Source organism: Mesoplodon mirus, assembly GCF_964341445.2.
Source record: "Mesoplodon mirus genome assembly, chromosome: 3".
Classification (NCBI taxonomy): domain Eukaryota; kingdom Metazoa; phylum Chordata; class Mammalia; order Artiodactyla; family Ziphiidae; genus Mesoplodon; species Mesoplodon mirus.
The window spans coordinates 174,538,444-174,551,389 of NC_138978.1; the positions used below are offsets into that span (position 1 = coordinate 174,538,444).

Sequence of the window (12,946 nt, forward strand, 5' to 3'; positions counted from 1 at the left end):
ACCAGCCTTCTTGCAGTGGGCCTATGAGTATACCACCATCTTGAATGGTGAGAATGACTTGTTGAGCATGGAAACTAGGGACTAAGGCTGACTAAAGTAAAATGAGCAAAGGAAGAAGGAAAGGGGCAAATGGGACAAAGGCTGAACAGTGGGGTTTTTTTGTTTGTTTTTTTGGGGGTACGCGGGCCTCTCACTGTTGTGGCCTCTCCCGTTGCGGAGCACAGGCTCCGGACACGCAGGCTCTGGACGCGCAGGCTCAGCGGCCATGGATCACGGGCCCAGCTGCTCCACGGCATGTGGGATCTTCCCGGACCGGGGCACGAACCCGTGTCCCCTGCATCGGCAGGCAGACTCTCAACCACTGCACCACCAGGGAAGCCCTGAACAGTGTTTTCTTTAAGGCCTCATTCTCCCTCAGCCAGTGCAGGGGAGATGAGTTCCATCAGCAACTGAACTTCAGGCTGAAGTGTTAGAGGGAAGGTGAGCAAATTAATTCAGTTACTTTGACAGCAGCTAATGTTCAGGTCTGGGTTTGAGCTCAAGTCTGCTCCTTTTGTCTTGGTATCTTTGTGCTCATTGCAATGTGTAATGTTAACTAATCCACATAGAAAGGATGCATCATCTCCATGTCCCATGAAACTAAGGTTTTAGTGATCACATACAATTCATCCCACTGGTGGATTCCTCCTTAATCTCCTGCCCTTCCAACTATGTCTCATGAATTAGATTTTTTGACTGATCAAGACATCTTGGACCCCTGCATGGCATGTGCCTGTTTTCGAACCCTGCAAGATGCTGCAGCTTGAAAGGAACTATAGAAATGAGTCCATCAGTGTTTGAGGTAGGTGCCCAAAATATGCCTCTTGCTTCAGCAATTCAACCTGTGTTTGGAGGGGTGGAAACCCTTGAGAACAAAAGGTAAGGAAATCTCACCAACTTAGCCCATCCAGAGTGCAGGGAAGGATCAAGTTGACTGCCCACTGCATTGTCCAATGATCCTCCAAGGAATGAAGAGCAAGGATGACCACAAGATTTCATAAAGATACATCTCCATCTCCCTGTACTGGGCTTCTTTTCTTGTCTCCCTCATGATTTGCTTTTTTTTCCTGCCATTCCAGAGGGACTCTCTACCTTTAGCTTGCCACTCTCACCACAACAAAAACTGTTCTCTCTTTCTCGAGTTCCCTCTGTTACTCTCAAGGGTCCCCCTAGTGTCTTCCCACTGCACTGTATCCTAAACTAAATACTTGGTTATTATTTTTTATAATAAGGTGATAATGGTATTTTCCAGAGACACAGCTTTTGTAGCACAAGGTGAGGCTGGCTCATGGTAACACATCTGTCTCTTAAATTGGGTTTCTGCTAATATCCAAAGAGCTAAAAGTGACCAGAATGAAGAAGAAATATTTGACAACGTATCAATTTAATGGAGATCGAAACATTCAAAAGAAACAACCAGAACTCAGCATTGCTGGGAGAGGTGAGACTTGCCACAGGATAGATTTCCTGGGCCTCATAATAAAACCTCTACATATAGAACCATGTCATGTATTCACAGCCTTCCTAGATGTAAGCTGGAGTCTCCAACAAACTATAGTGCCTTTGCAAGCTCATCTTTCTAGTCTGTGATGAACAAAATCAAATATATAAGTGAAGCACCAAAGCTTAGAGGACACTGAGCAACAGAAATGGTGTCAGCTTGTCCCTCATTTGGACCTTACATTTATGTCTCTTCTCCTCCTTCGCTGCTTCCTCCCTACACCACATCCAGTGCCCTTCTCCCTGGTACCTCTCATTTCACTTCTGCTCCTCCATATGATCCTCTCCACAACCTTGTCCCTTGATGGGCTGTGGCAATGTATGCCCTGAGCCCTGTGCTAAGCCGTATGGCCTCTCCCTGTGTTCTCAGTCTCTCCCAGATCCACTTTGCCCAGCTAAATCCTCCCTCCTTCTCTGCAGCTTAGTCCTGGTTTCTTCTTGCCGGCGTCTCCAGGCAGCAATGATCGCTTCATCGTCCATTTCTTCCTCCTCCTCCCTGTCCGTGCTTCTCCGATACTGGGACCGCCGCCCTGAAGCAAACCTCCCTTCCTCTCTCTTTTCCATCCTCTCCTTCTCTCCCTCCTCTTCAGACCTCATGAAGCTCTGGGTGAATTTCCTCTTGGCTCCAAATTCAGAAAAATCTGACTTGGATGACTCTTCCACATCTTCCCAGTCCCTGGGTCTGGCCCAACCCGGACGCTGTGGCTCTGGGGACTCTTCCCCTTCAGAGGGCTCAGGGGTCCGGCGGAAAAAGTAGGGCTCCGGGCTTTCCTCTCGGGAGCTTGAGGTCTCACTGAACATGGACCTGGAGAACGTGTGCATCTCTCTGCCCTCCCTGGTGGAGGAAGCAGAGAACCGTGAAGTGCTTCTTACGGAGTTGCCATTGGCCTCATGGTAGGAGGAGGTGTCCTGCTCCTCTGACCGGGATTTGGAGAACTTGTAACTGGAGGACTTAGACTCCATCTCCCAGAGCAGGGAAGATCTTGTGCACTTCCCCCTGGAGCTTCCAGACCAATCACTTTGGGGAGGAGATTTTTCCTCTGTCCTGAGGCCACTGAGCCACGTATTAATACTGCTATCCATCTCTTTGCCAGCTCTGCTGCCGCTTCCATAACTATCAGAGACAGCCAGGGAGGAGGAGGTGTCTGTTTCGGGTTTCTGGGAATTACTGCGGGAAGAATACCGGAAGCTCCCTATGGCACTGTCAGTGTCCTCATCCCTATCACCCACGTCATCATCCTCATCTTCCTTGACCTTCTTCTTCTTGAAAAGGGAGCTGCGTTTGTTGTCGGAGGCCAGCTTCTCCATTTTGTACTCAGACATCTTCTCCCTCAGCTCTGTTTGCATCTCCTTCTCCTTGCGGCCAAGCTCCTTTAGGTTAACACTGTCAGCAAAGAGGCTACAGATAGGCTTGCTGGTCCCCCTCACTTTGCTCCCAGTACCTTCAGCTCTTGAGCTCCGTGTGATGTGAGTAGACAGCATGGACTGCATGTCGGAGCTGGGTCTTGCCTGGCTTTGAGGGAGCAGGCAGCCGCCCAGGGAGGAGTTGCTCTGGCCACTAAGCATGGAGACTTGGTCATCCCCCAGGCAGCTGGCTGCTGGTGCCACCTTCATGCTTGCAACAGATGGTGAGCGGGACAACAGCAGCCCTTCATTTTGCTTCTGGGTGAGAGTTTCGCTGACTACGTTGACAATCCAGTTCTGAATGCTGGCAATGGAAATGGTATCTCCGGGCCCCACTGGCAGGTTAGGTAGAGGTGTGGTGGGGGCAGAGGCCATGCATCCCCCTACAATGCTTAGGGCCTGAGAGGGATGGGAGCTGTGGCTTTGGGCACTGAGCACTGACATTGTGTCCCCACCAGCACTGACTGAGGGGGCTGCGGACCAGAATGCAGACAGGGGGATGCTCCCGCTGGCAGCCGAGCTATCTGCCTCCCAGCTTCCCATGGACTGGCTCTCCTCCAGCGTCTGCCTGCTCCTCTCCAGCAGCTCCAGCCTCCGTTGCCTCTTCTTGGCCAAGGCCGAGTCTTCTCCCTTGCTGAGCTCCACCACCTCCTCCTTGTTCTCACTGCCCACCTTCTGGTGCTTCAGCTTCCAGGCCTGGTAGGCAGATAGGTTGACGTCAGAGAGGTTCTTCTTCTCCCCCTTGGCCTCCTCTGCACATTGCTCACTGCTGCCTTCTCCTGCCTCCGAGTCTTTCTTGTGAAATCCATATTGGATTCTCTTGATCTTCCACCTTTCCAGGGCAGTGAGTTTGTCCTTGTTCCTGTGGCAGAAGTTATAGAAGGAGCTGGCCTCAGAGGACACACTCTCCTCGTCATCCTCCCGTGCCCCGTTCCCCACCTCCGCGCTGGCGTCTACTTCCTCTCTCTTGCTCCTGGCGTGGTACCTCTGCGAAGCCTCCTTCTCAATCTCCAGTAGCCTCTGGTTCCACATGTCCCAGGTGCTCTCCGTGGACACCGAGTCAGAGCGGCGTCTCCCGCCTCGGTTCTGGCTGCTCATCTCCAGCTGCTGCTTCAGGACCCGGATGTCGTGGCTGCTCACACTGTCGGAGGTGCTGCTCTCACTCATTGTGTGCCTCCGTCTTCTCCTCACAAAGGAGCCGTCGTCACCCTCCTCCTCCTCTTCCTCCTCCCTATTCCACTTCCAGTGCCCCTCTGCCTGGTACCTCTCATTGCGGCTCTGCCACTCCCGGATGATTTGCTCCACATCCTCATCCTCGGGCTCCTCCTCACTCTGGCCGGAGGAGGCTGAGCGCCTGTCGTCCCCACCCTGGGGGACCTTGCCTGTGGGGAGACCCTGCCTCTTCTTCCACGCCTCGTAGAGTTTCTCCTCCTCTTCTTCATCGATGAGGGTGAGGGGCTTGGAGGCTCGGCTGGCCTTCCCCAAGGAGGAGCTACTCAGGTGACTGGTGGCGTCATCCTCCTCTTCCACGGTGAGGGCGTGCACTTTGGCCCCAACTGTGCTCCCTGCGTCCTCGCCCTCCTCTGCCTCCTCTTCTTCCCCCTCCCTGCCGAAGTCCTCTTCTCTCTCCTCCATCAGCTTCTCGTTGAGCTCCCGAAGCTGCTTCAGGAAGCCGTCGTTGGGGTAGATGGCACGCTTCTTGCGCACGGTCATCAAGGCCTCCAGGATGGCCATGTTGTGGAAGATCATCAGGTAGGCGACCACCAGCACTGCCGAGCGGCTGATGCCCATTTCACTGCTGACTAGGACTTTCCCTGAGAAGAAAACACAAGAGATAGTGATGTAATGACACTTGTATTCTTTTTTTAAGAGCTGTTTTGATGTGCTGGATTTAATGTTTCCTTGGCATCTCATATTCATCCATGCTCAAGTCCCATGAAGCACAAGCATCATTGTTCCCATATTACAGATGTCACACAGAGCAGTGACACTGCCCTGTGCTTGAGGAAACATTTTCCGCATTTTCTGAACACAGCAGGGAGTGGGGAGTGGGTGGGGAAGAAAGGAACTAACCACTGTCCCCATTTTTGAAACACTGGAGTGCACTTTCTCTCCACCAGACTGAGCATCAGAAGGAGGAAAAATAAAAGAATAGAGAAGGAAAGGAATGAGGCTAAGATGAATGAATCACAGAGAAGTAGAATCTCAGTGTTGGAAAGGACCACAAGTCCCTTGAGAATTCCTTTTACAACATCCTTGATGCTGGATAATCCATCATCCAGACTCTGCCAGATGCTTCCAGTGACAGAGAGCTCAGTATCTTAGACAGATAGACAGACAGACAGACAGACACACACACACACACACACACACCCTCATTCCATATTTATGTCATTCTAATTTTTTGAAAATTCTTCCACATGTTAGGGCAAAGGATAACTTTCTGTAACAGGCACCCAGTGTTCCTGCTCTGACATACAAGGGTAAATAATAAATATATCTGTATGAATCAGGTCTTTAATACAAAAATCTTTAAGAAAATCACGATCATATTCTTCACTAGAGTTTTGGTTTTTCTTTTTCTTTTTTCTTTTCCTCGCTATTCTGGGTCTTTCAATCATTAGTCAAACATTTTTTCATGTTCCATTACTACACTTGCCACTCTCTTCAGGTCAAACTTGAATTTATCAGTTTTATTCCTAAGGAAGTTGTGTCAGTACAGAGCAAGATATTTCAGGTTTGGACTGACCCATACAGAGTAGAGTGGGCCCCTCGCCACTCTTTTTCTGGGCACTGGGCCTTCACTGATGCCATCTGAGCTTGCAATGTGGGTGGATATATCACACAATGAACTCAAATTATCTTTTTTATCCATTGAAACCTATAAAGCTTTCTAAAAAACCTGCTATCAAGCCATGTCTCTCTTATCTTGCAGCATTCTTAAAACATAAAGATAACTCTACAAATTCCTATTGAAGTTTTTGGTCGCTATAGCCTGTTCTTCTAGGCTAACAGAAGCTTTTGCAAGTCTCAATTCTACCATTCAATAGACCAGTTATTCCCCAGCCTCCCCCTCTGCTTTGCATCCTTCATAAACATGACAAACATGCCTGCATTCTATGACTGTTTAAAATGCACACTGGGACCACTAGAGATCTCTCTCCAGGCTGTCATCAATCTATTTGTCAACAGTCTTCAGGGATATTTGTTAAACCAGTAAAGAGTCCTATCTTACAATATGGGATGGGGGTGACTTCTATTATTATATCTTAGTACCAGTTAAGACCATGTCTTTGTCACATAGAAGGCAAGACTTGAGGGCCCTGAGGTCCAATAATGCTGAAAGGCCTTAATGCCAAGGGCCAGCAGCCACTAGGGGGAGGTAAGCAAGCAGAATCAAAGCCACTAAAAGAGCATCTACAGATTCAATGTCTTACCCCTCCCTCCTCCAGCTCAGGGCTCAGCTGTCCCTCACCTTTTAACAGGCTGACCAGGTCACAATTTACTACAGTTAGTACCAAGGTCTCATTCACTTCTTCTGGAGGTGGTTACTAGGCCAGCTCACTTCAGGACACTTCAGGACACAGGCAGCTAGGCTTCCTCATAAGGGCATCAAATACAATTAGACTCGGTCTGGTGGAGGCCAGGTTGGGGTGCCATGCTTTTCCGTGCTATGTTCCTTACACCTGGGATTCCTCTGAAGAGTGTCAGGGGCAGCCTGAGGGACAGGGGAGAGCTGGGTGGGTCAGACTTGGGGCCCCACCCAATTCACCCAGAGCAACGAAAGGATTTTTTTTATTTTCTCTGTTAGGCACAAGGCCACACTAATGTATAGCTTATGCTTGACACAACTCGAGAGGACGCCTTTAACTTTGAAGTCAAAGTTGATTTGTTTGGTTATGATGAAAACTCTCCAGCAGTAAAGTGGCTTGAGGAAGGTGGTCTTTTTCTAATTTGCAGTTGCCATCTTGATTAGCAGAAGGGCTGATGGTGGGGGGACGTGGTGGGGGGGGGGTCTGTCTAGATGTGCTTAAAGATTTGAAGAGTACAGCTAGTGGAGAGAGCCCTGGACTTGAGTAAGGCTGGGTTCCAGTTCTCTCACACTCTCAGTATGCCTTTAGATGGCAGGCATTTGTTTTGTATCCTCCCAATTCATAATTCTCCTTTTCCTCAGAACTTTCCCCCTCTCTGCACCCCAGGAAAATGAGAAGTACTTGCCCAGAAGCCACCCCCCTTGCCACTGTGGATAGAATTTAAGGTAGACAAAGGACCAGGGTCTGACAAATTTTCTCCCCAGGGAACTGAGGCAGGAAGTTAGCGGTTATTTTCAGGCCTGTGGTGGGTCATGCTCTCTGAGGTAGAAAGAGGTGATGGAACCAAGAGTCCTGAGGCTGTCCAGTCCTTGTTCCAGACCATCCTGGGGCCACCTTCCTGTCTCTGGATTTCTCCTTGTATTGCTGTAATTAATGCCTTTGCTGCTTGTTAAGTAGCTTCAGATGCTTTCTACTTACTGGCAACCGAAGGAATCTTAATTATCTCACGGTGGCCATCACTTAACCTAATGAGTGGGATTTCCCAATTTGCAAAATGTAAATACCTTCTCAAGGGGTCATTGTGATTATTATGTAAAATGCCCAGAGCCAGGGGTAGGTTTTGCCTTCCTCCTTGTTAAGAACTGACTCGGAAGTATCCTAGAGTGGAGAAAACCACAGAAACTAAGGCTCAGGAGGTTAATTCCAGGGATGATGACAACTGTCTGCCCCGGCGTAGGAAGTGCCCACAAAGGCAACACAAGGATACCGTCCTTCCCCTGCCTCGCAGGGGTGCGGAGACTAGGGAGGGTGAGCCTGAAGGCAGCTGATAGCAGCAAGGGGAGAGGAGATGGTCTGCAGGACGCACTGGCCAGGCAGGTGATGGGGACCACCTGGTCGACCCGGCAGAGCTGCTGCGCTCGCCCGCAGGCCCGGCGGCACCGCTTTGGGTCGCGGGGAGAACCTGCCCTGGAGGGAGTGCTGCCGTCTGCCTCTCCGCGCGACAGGACACTTGCTGCTCCGGCCTCGCAGCTCTTGGACGCCCAGCCCGCCGCCTCCCTGCCACGCCGCCACCCTCCGGGCAAGCTTCTCCCGCTTCTGGGGATGCGTTTCGGCTCTGCGAGCGGCCTCACTCGCCCGGGATGCTGCGCGAGCCCCGCCGGCCGGTTTCCGCGTCTATGGCTTCCCTCGTTCGGCCGAGAAGTGGCCGTCAGCACCCGGCAAAGCAGCGGAAGAGATCCCCTCTCCCACAGACTCTTGGCAGACACGCCCAAGTCCACTTCTGTCAGAAGAAATACGTTCTTAAAGGTAGGTTTTTTTAAGCATTGAAAAGGGGAGAAAATCATTTTATATAGATATAGATATATAATTATTATATACATAACATTTATAAATTATAATTTAATAAAAATGTATACATACATAAAAATATTTCCCCTCTCTGTCTCTCTGTCTCTCTCTCTCCCTCTTTTTTTCTTCTCTCTCTCTGTATATATATATATATATATATATATATATGTATCCATTAAAAATTACCCTTCCTGGTCATTGGTGATGATAGGAAATGTCCTTCCCAGGAATAGTTAATAATATTCATTATAGTAATGGTTGTAACTTTTTTTTTTTTTTTTTTTTTTTTTTTTTTTGCGGTACGCGGGCCTCTCACTGTTGTGGCCTCTCCTGTTGCGGAGCACAGGCTCCGGACGCGCAGGCTCAGCGGCCATGGCTCACAGGCCCAGCCGCTCCGCGGCATGTGGGATCTTCCCGGACCGGGGCACGAACCCGTGTCCCCTGCATCGGCAGGCGGACTCTCAACCACTGCGCCACCAGGGAAGCCCTGGTTGTAACTTTTTGAACATTTATTATTTACCCAGTTCTGTGCGAAGTAAGCCCTTATATGCATTTTTACAATTTTAGTCCTCACAGCAATTTTAGGAAAATTAGATCTATCTGTTCTATAGATAAGGAAACGGCGGTTCCTCGTATAGAGAGAACATAGCAAATCCTGGACTGAAGCATGGGTTTTTGGGCACCAGATCCTGAACTCCCACCTGCTCTCACTGAGTGGGCTTCAGCCTCTCCTCATGGAGATCCTCCTTGAGATGGATGTCCCATCAACTCTATAGATAATCTCCTATCATTCCACTTAGACTACAGTGACAGCCTCAGCACTGCCTTCCTCACTCCCACTCTCCCCTCCCCTCCCACCCGGTCTTGCCTTCAAAGCCCAGGGAGTGAGTTTTCCATAATGCAGATCAGATCAAGGTGCCTTTCAACTCCCTTACCTTGGTCCTCAACTTCCTGCACGATGGACCCCTGCCGCCCTTATCTACCAGGCTAACCCACACTCGCCTTGTGATTCCTGAATACACTAAGCTTATTCCACCTTAGGAATTTTGCACTGGCACACCCCTTGGCCAGGAATGTTCTTTCAATTTTTCCATGGCTAGTTCCTTCTTATCACTCAGCTTAAACGGCCCTTTCTCCGAGAGGCCTTCTCAACCACTCTTGAGGGAGCTAGCCAGACACTCCAACACATCATCCCAGTTCTCATCTCTGTCTCACACTGATCAGTATCTGACATTTTTCTTTTTCTTTCTCTTTTCTAAGTTTTTCTGCCTTCACTACAATGTAAGTATCAAAGGCCAGAAGCTTTACCTGTGTCTTTCACCACAATGCCTAGAATAGCACCTGGCACATGTTGGGCCCTCAGTAATTACTTATTGGGTGAATGATGGTCCATTCCTTTCCCCTTGTCCTAGAATGAGACAACAGCCGCCTTAAGACAGATGACCTCCAGACAGCAGATAACCTGGAGGTTTCCATAACATTCCTTTTGTGCTTCCTTCCCCTGTGGAATTCCAGCAGCCTGGAGCAGACTGACCCCCTCACCTCTATAGGTCAGCAGGGCTTCATCCAGGAACTCGGCTGCCTTCCGGAAATGCTGGGAGATGTTCACCTCAGGGAAGTCGTCGACCTCCACACCCAGGTACTGGATCTCCAGGCCAGTGTAGAATTCAGGCCCAGTGTAGACGCCGGTGCCATGAGCAGCATTCAGGATGTGGGTAATTCCCAGCCTCTTCAGCCTCCCCTTGTTCACAGCCACGCTCCTGGAGGGAAAGAGGCAGGGGCATTTTTTGCCAGAGTCAGAACTAGAAAGGTGCCTTACCACTGAGATTGGAAGCCTGCTTCAGCCAGGTCAGGAGGGCCACAGCTGGGTGAATACCTCCTTCTCTGCTCACCCATGTGTCTGGGGCTCACTGGAAATATTGTTATAAAAAGGGACCGGTGACTTAGCTCTGGCGAGAGAGAGAAGGGACGGGGAGCTGGGCAAGGGAGGACAGGAGAAAGAAGAGATGTGTAAGGAAAGCTTTGATTGGCCCAGAGACCTCTAAGCTAAAATTCCATGCCTTTGGGATGCACAGTGATCAAGACACAGAAGTGGCAGGCAAAAATAATAATAAAATGTGTGCTTCACATTGATATGGCATGCTATATTTTTCAAAGTGCTTTCATATGCATTAATTTATTTTATCCTAATAATAAACTTAAGAGGTAGACAGGACAACTATTCTTTTTGTTTTATAGGTATTATTATTATTATTCCCCCCATTTTTTAAAAATTGGGGTATAGTTGCTTTACAATGTTGTGTTAGTTTCTGCTGTACAATGAAGTGAATCAGCTATATGTATACATATTTCCCATTTGAAGACTGTAAAAATGAATCAGATAGCTTTTATGACTTGTTCAAAGAAAAAGACTCTGAATAAGAACTGGGGTTCAGGGTTTCTAGTTCAGAGCTCTTTTTTTTTTTTTTTTTTTTTGCGGTACGCGGTCCTCTCACTGTTGTGGCCTCTCCCGTTGCGGAGCACAGGCTCCGGATGCGCAGGCTCAGCGGCCATGGCTCACGGGCCCAGCTGCTCCGCGGCATGTGGGATCCTCCCGGACCAGGGCACGAACCCGTGTCCCCTACACCAGCAGGCGGACTCTCAACCACTGCGCCACCAGGGAAGCCCCCAGAGCTCTTTTTTTTTTTTTTTTTTTCTTTTGGCGGTATGCGGGCCTCTCACTGTTGTGGCCTCCCCCGTTGCGGAGCACAGGCTCCGGACGCGCAGGCCCAGCGGCCATGGCTCACGGGCCCAGCCGCTCCGCGGCATATGGGATCCTCCCAGACCGGGGCACGAACCCGTATCCCCTGCATCGGCAGGCGGACTCTCAACCACTGCGCCACCAGGGAGGCCCCCCCAGAGCTCTTTTTACTGCAGTGGAATAAATAGAGCTTAGTTTAAAGAGGCCCTGATGGCAGGTTGCCCAATAAGGAGCAGAAGCCTTTAGCTGGTGATATCTGGAGATGCCCAGGGTCCCTGTTGATCACAATGTGAATGTTTCTGGGTCTACAGAGCTAATTAGGGATCACTCAGGACTTGGTGCTCAGCTCTGGGAATCAGGTCCCGGGCAACCCATTACACCACAGTGGAGTACAAGACCCAATGTCCAAAGCTATTTTCCCTACTGCCTGCCCTGGGGACCCCAGATTCCCTCCCTTGCATCTAGATATATGGGTAATTACATTGGGAAAAGATCTTATTAAGTAGCCAATAGATCAGCACAACGAATTTCACCAACCAGCCTATTGCTTCCAATTATGCACTGGCAAGACCACAACAAAAGCATCAGGATGTGAGTGAGCTGTTTTGGATTTTGTTCTGGAAACCACTGATAAACTTTTGAAAAATAACATTTTTTTCTTATTATAAAAATAACACATGTTTACTGTAGGAAATCTGTACAATTCAAAAGAAACCTAAAGAAGAAAATGGAAATCACTTACAGAACCACCTCCTAGAGAGAAGTACTATAAACTTTTCATCACATTTGTTTCCAATTTGTTGTCTATGTAAAAGCACATACACACACAGACATACACACATACTATATATATTACTCAATTAGCATCATGTTATACATATTTGTTTTATAACCTATTTATCCTCTTAATATATTGTGGACACTTTCATAAGTTGGTAAACATATATAAAATCAATATTATCAATGGCTCCAAATGTCCCATTATATGGTTGTTATGGATGTCACGGGCTGATGATGATAGCAAGGCGTTTGTTGGCAAGGCTCTGGGCAGGAAGGGAGGCCCAGAAAAGGCACCTGGAGGGGCCAGGCTATGATAGAGAGCCCTGGCAGAAGGTTGGAGGCTAAGCAATCATGCCAGCATTTTTCCCTGGGGATCTCTGTGTGCAGGTGGGTGGGTGGGGCCGTTCTCCAAGTTCAGGGCTGGGAAAGTAGTCAGGCAGCATCAGTTTGCTAGAGGGAGCTATTGAGCCTTTGGTCAAAGTTGGGGGAGTTTCATCTCAGGCACTACCCAGAGTGCAAAGGATCATGATCCCCCCCCAGACATCAGACTCACTTCTCTGCTATAAAGACGTTGGGCCAGACCTCGTCCACCTCATTCCAGGGAGCCTCTTGGCGGTCTTGGGCCAAGGCCCGCTGTAGGTCCAGGATGCAGGGGGTGTTGTACAGGCTGGTGTCATCCATCTTTTCCCTGACACGGTTGTACAGGTCCTCCACAAGCAGCTGCTTGGCAGACTCCAGCATGCCTGGACACTTTGCCTCAGCTTTGACTCCCCGCGGCTTGAGTTCTAGGGGGACAGGAAGCATTCTCATCAAAGAGGAGGAACACCAGGGCCTTCCCTGCTCCTTGGGAGAACCCACTCTTTGCCCATTCGCTGCCAGGACTCTGCGTATGGGCTGAATTCATTCAGATCCAGCAGGATCTGATCTGTCAGGAAGGACTTAATGGGGACCCGGGAGGAGCCTGCATTGGCCTGGACACTGTGGTCAGGGTCAGCAGCATAGGTGTACTGGGGTGGGAGAAGGGACATCAGTTTCCCTCATTTCCTCCCATCTTTCTCTAAAGCTGGCTGATAATTTCTTAGACCGAGGTCCTTAAGTAGCT

At 49.4% G+C, this 12,946-nt stretch overlaps 1 protein-coding gene across 1 annotated transcript in view; it reads right to left on the reverse strand.

Annotated features, from left to right (window-relative positions):
* Positions 1-1,905: 1,905 nt before the first annotated feature.
* The window catches only part of STYXL2 (serine/threonine/tyrosine interacting like 2), a gene marked incomplete at its 3' end in the record, with an annotated part of 31,239 nt that continues 20,198 nt past the window's right edge, over positions 1,906-12,946 (reverse strand). The window contains exons 3-5 of the mRNA XM_082614613.1: positions 12,398-12,629; positions 9,867-10,084; positions 1,906-4,757 (exon numbers count right to left, since the gene is read on the reverse strand). Of these exons, the coding sequence (XP_082470739.1) occupies positions 1,906-4,757; positions 9,867-10,084; positions 12,398-12,629 (3,302 nt within the window). The remainder of the gene's footprint in view (positions 4,758-9,866; positions 10,085-12,397; positions 12,630-12,946) is intronic.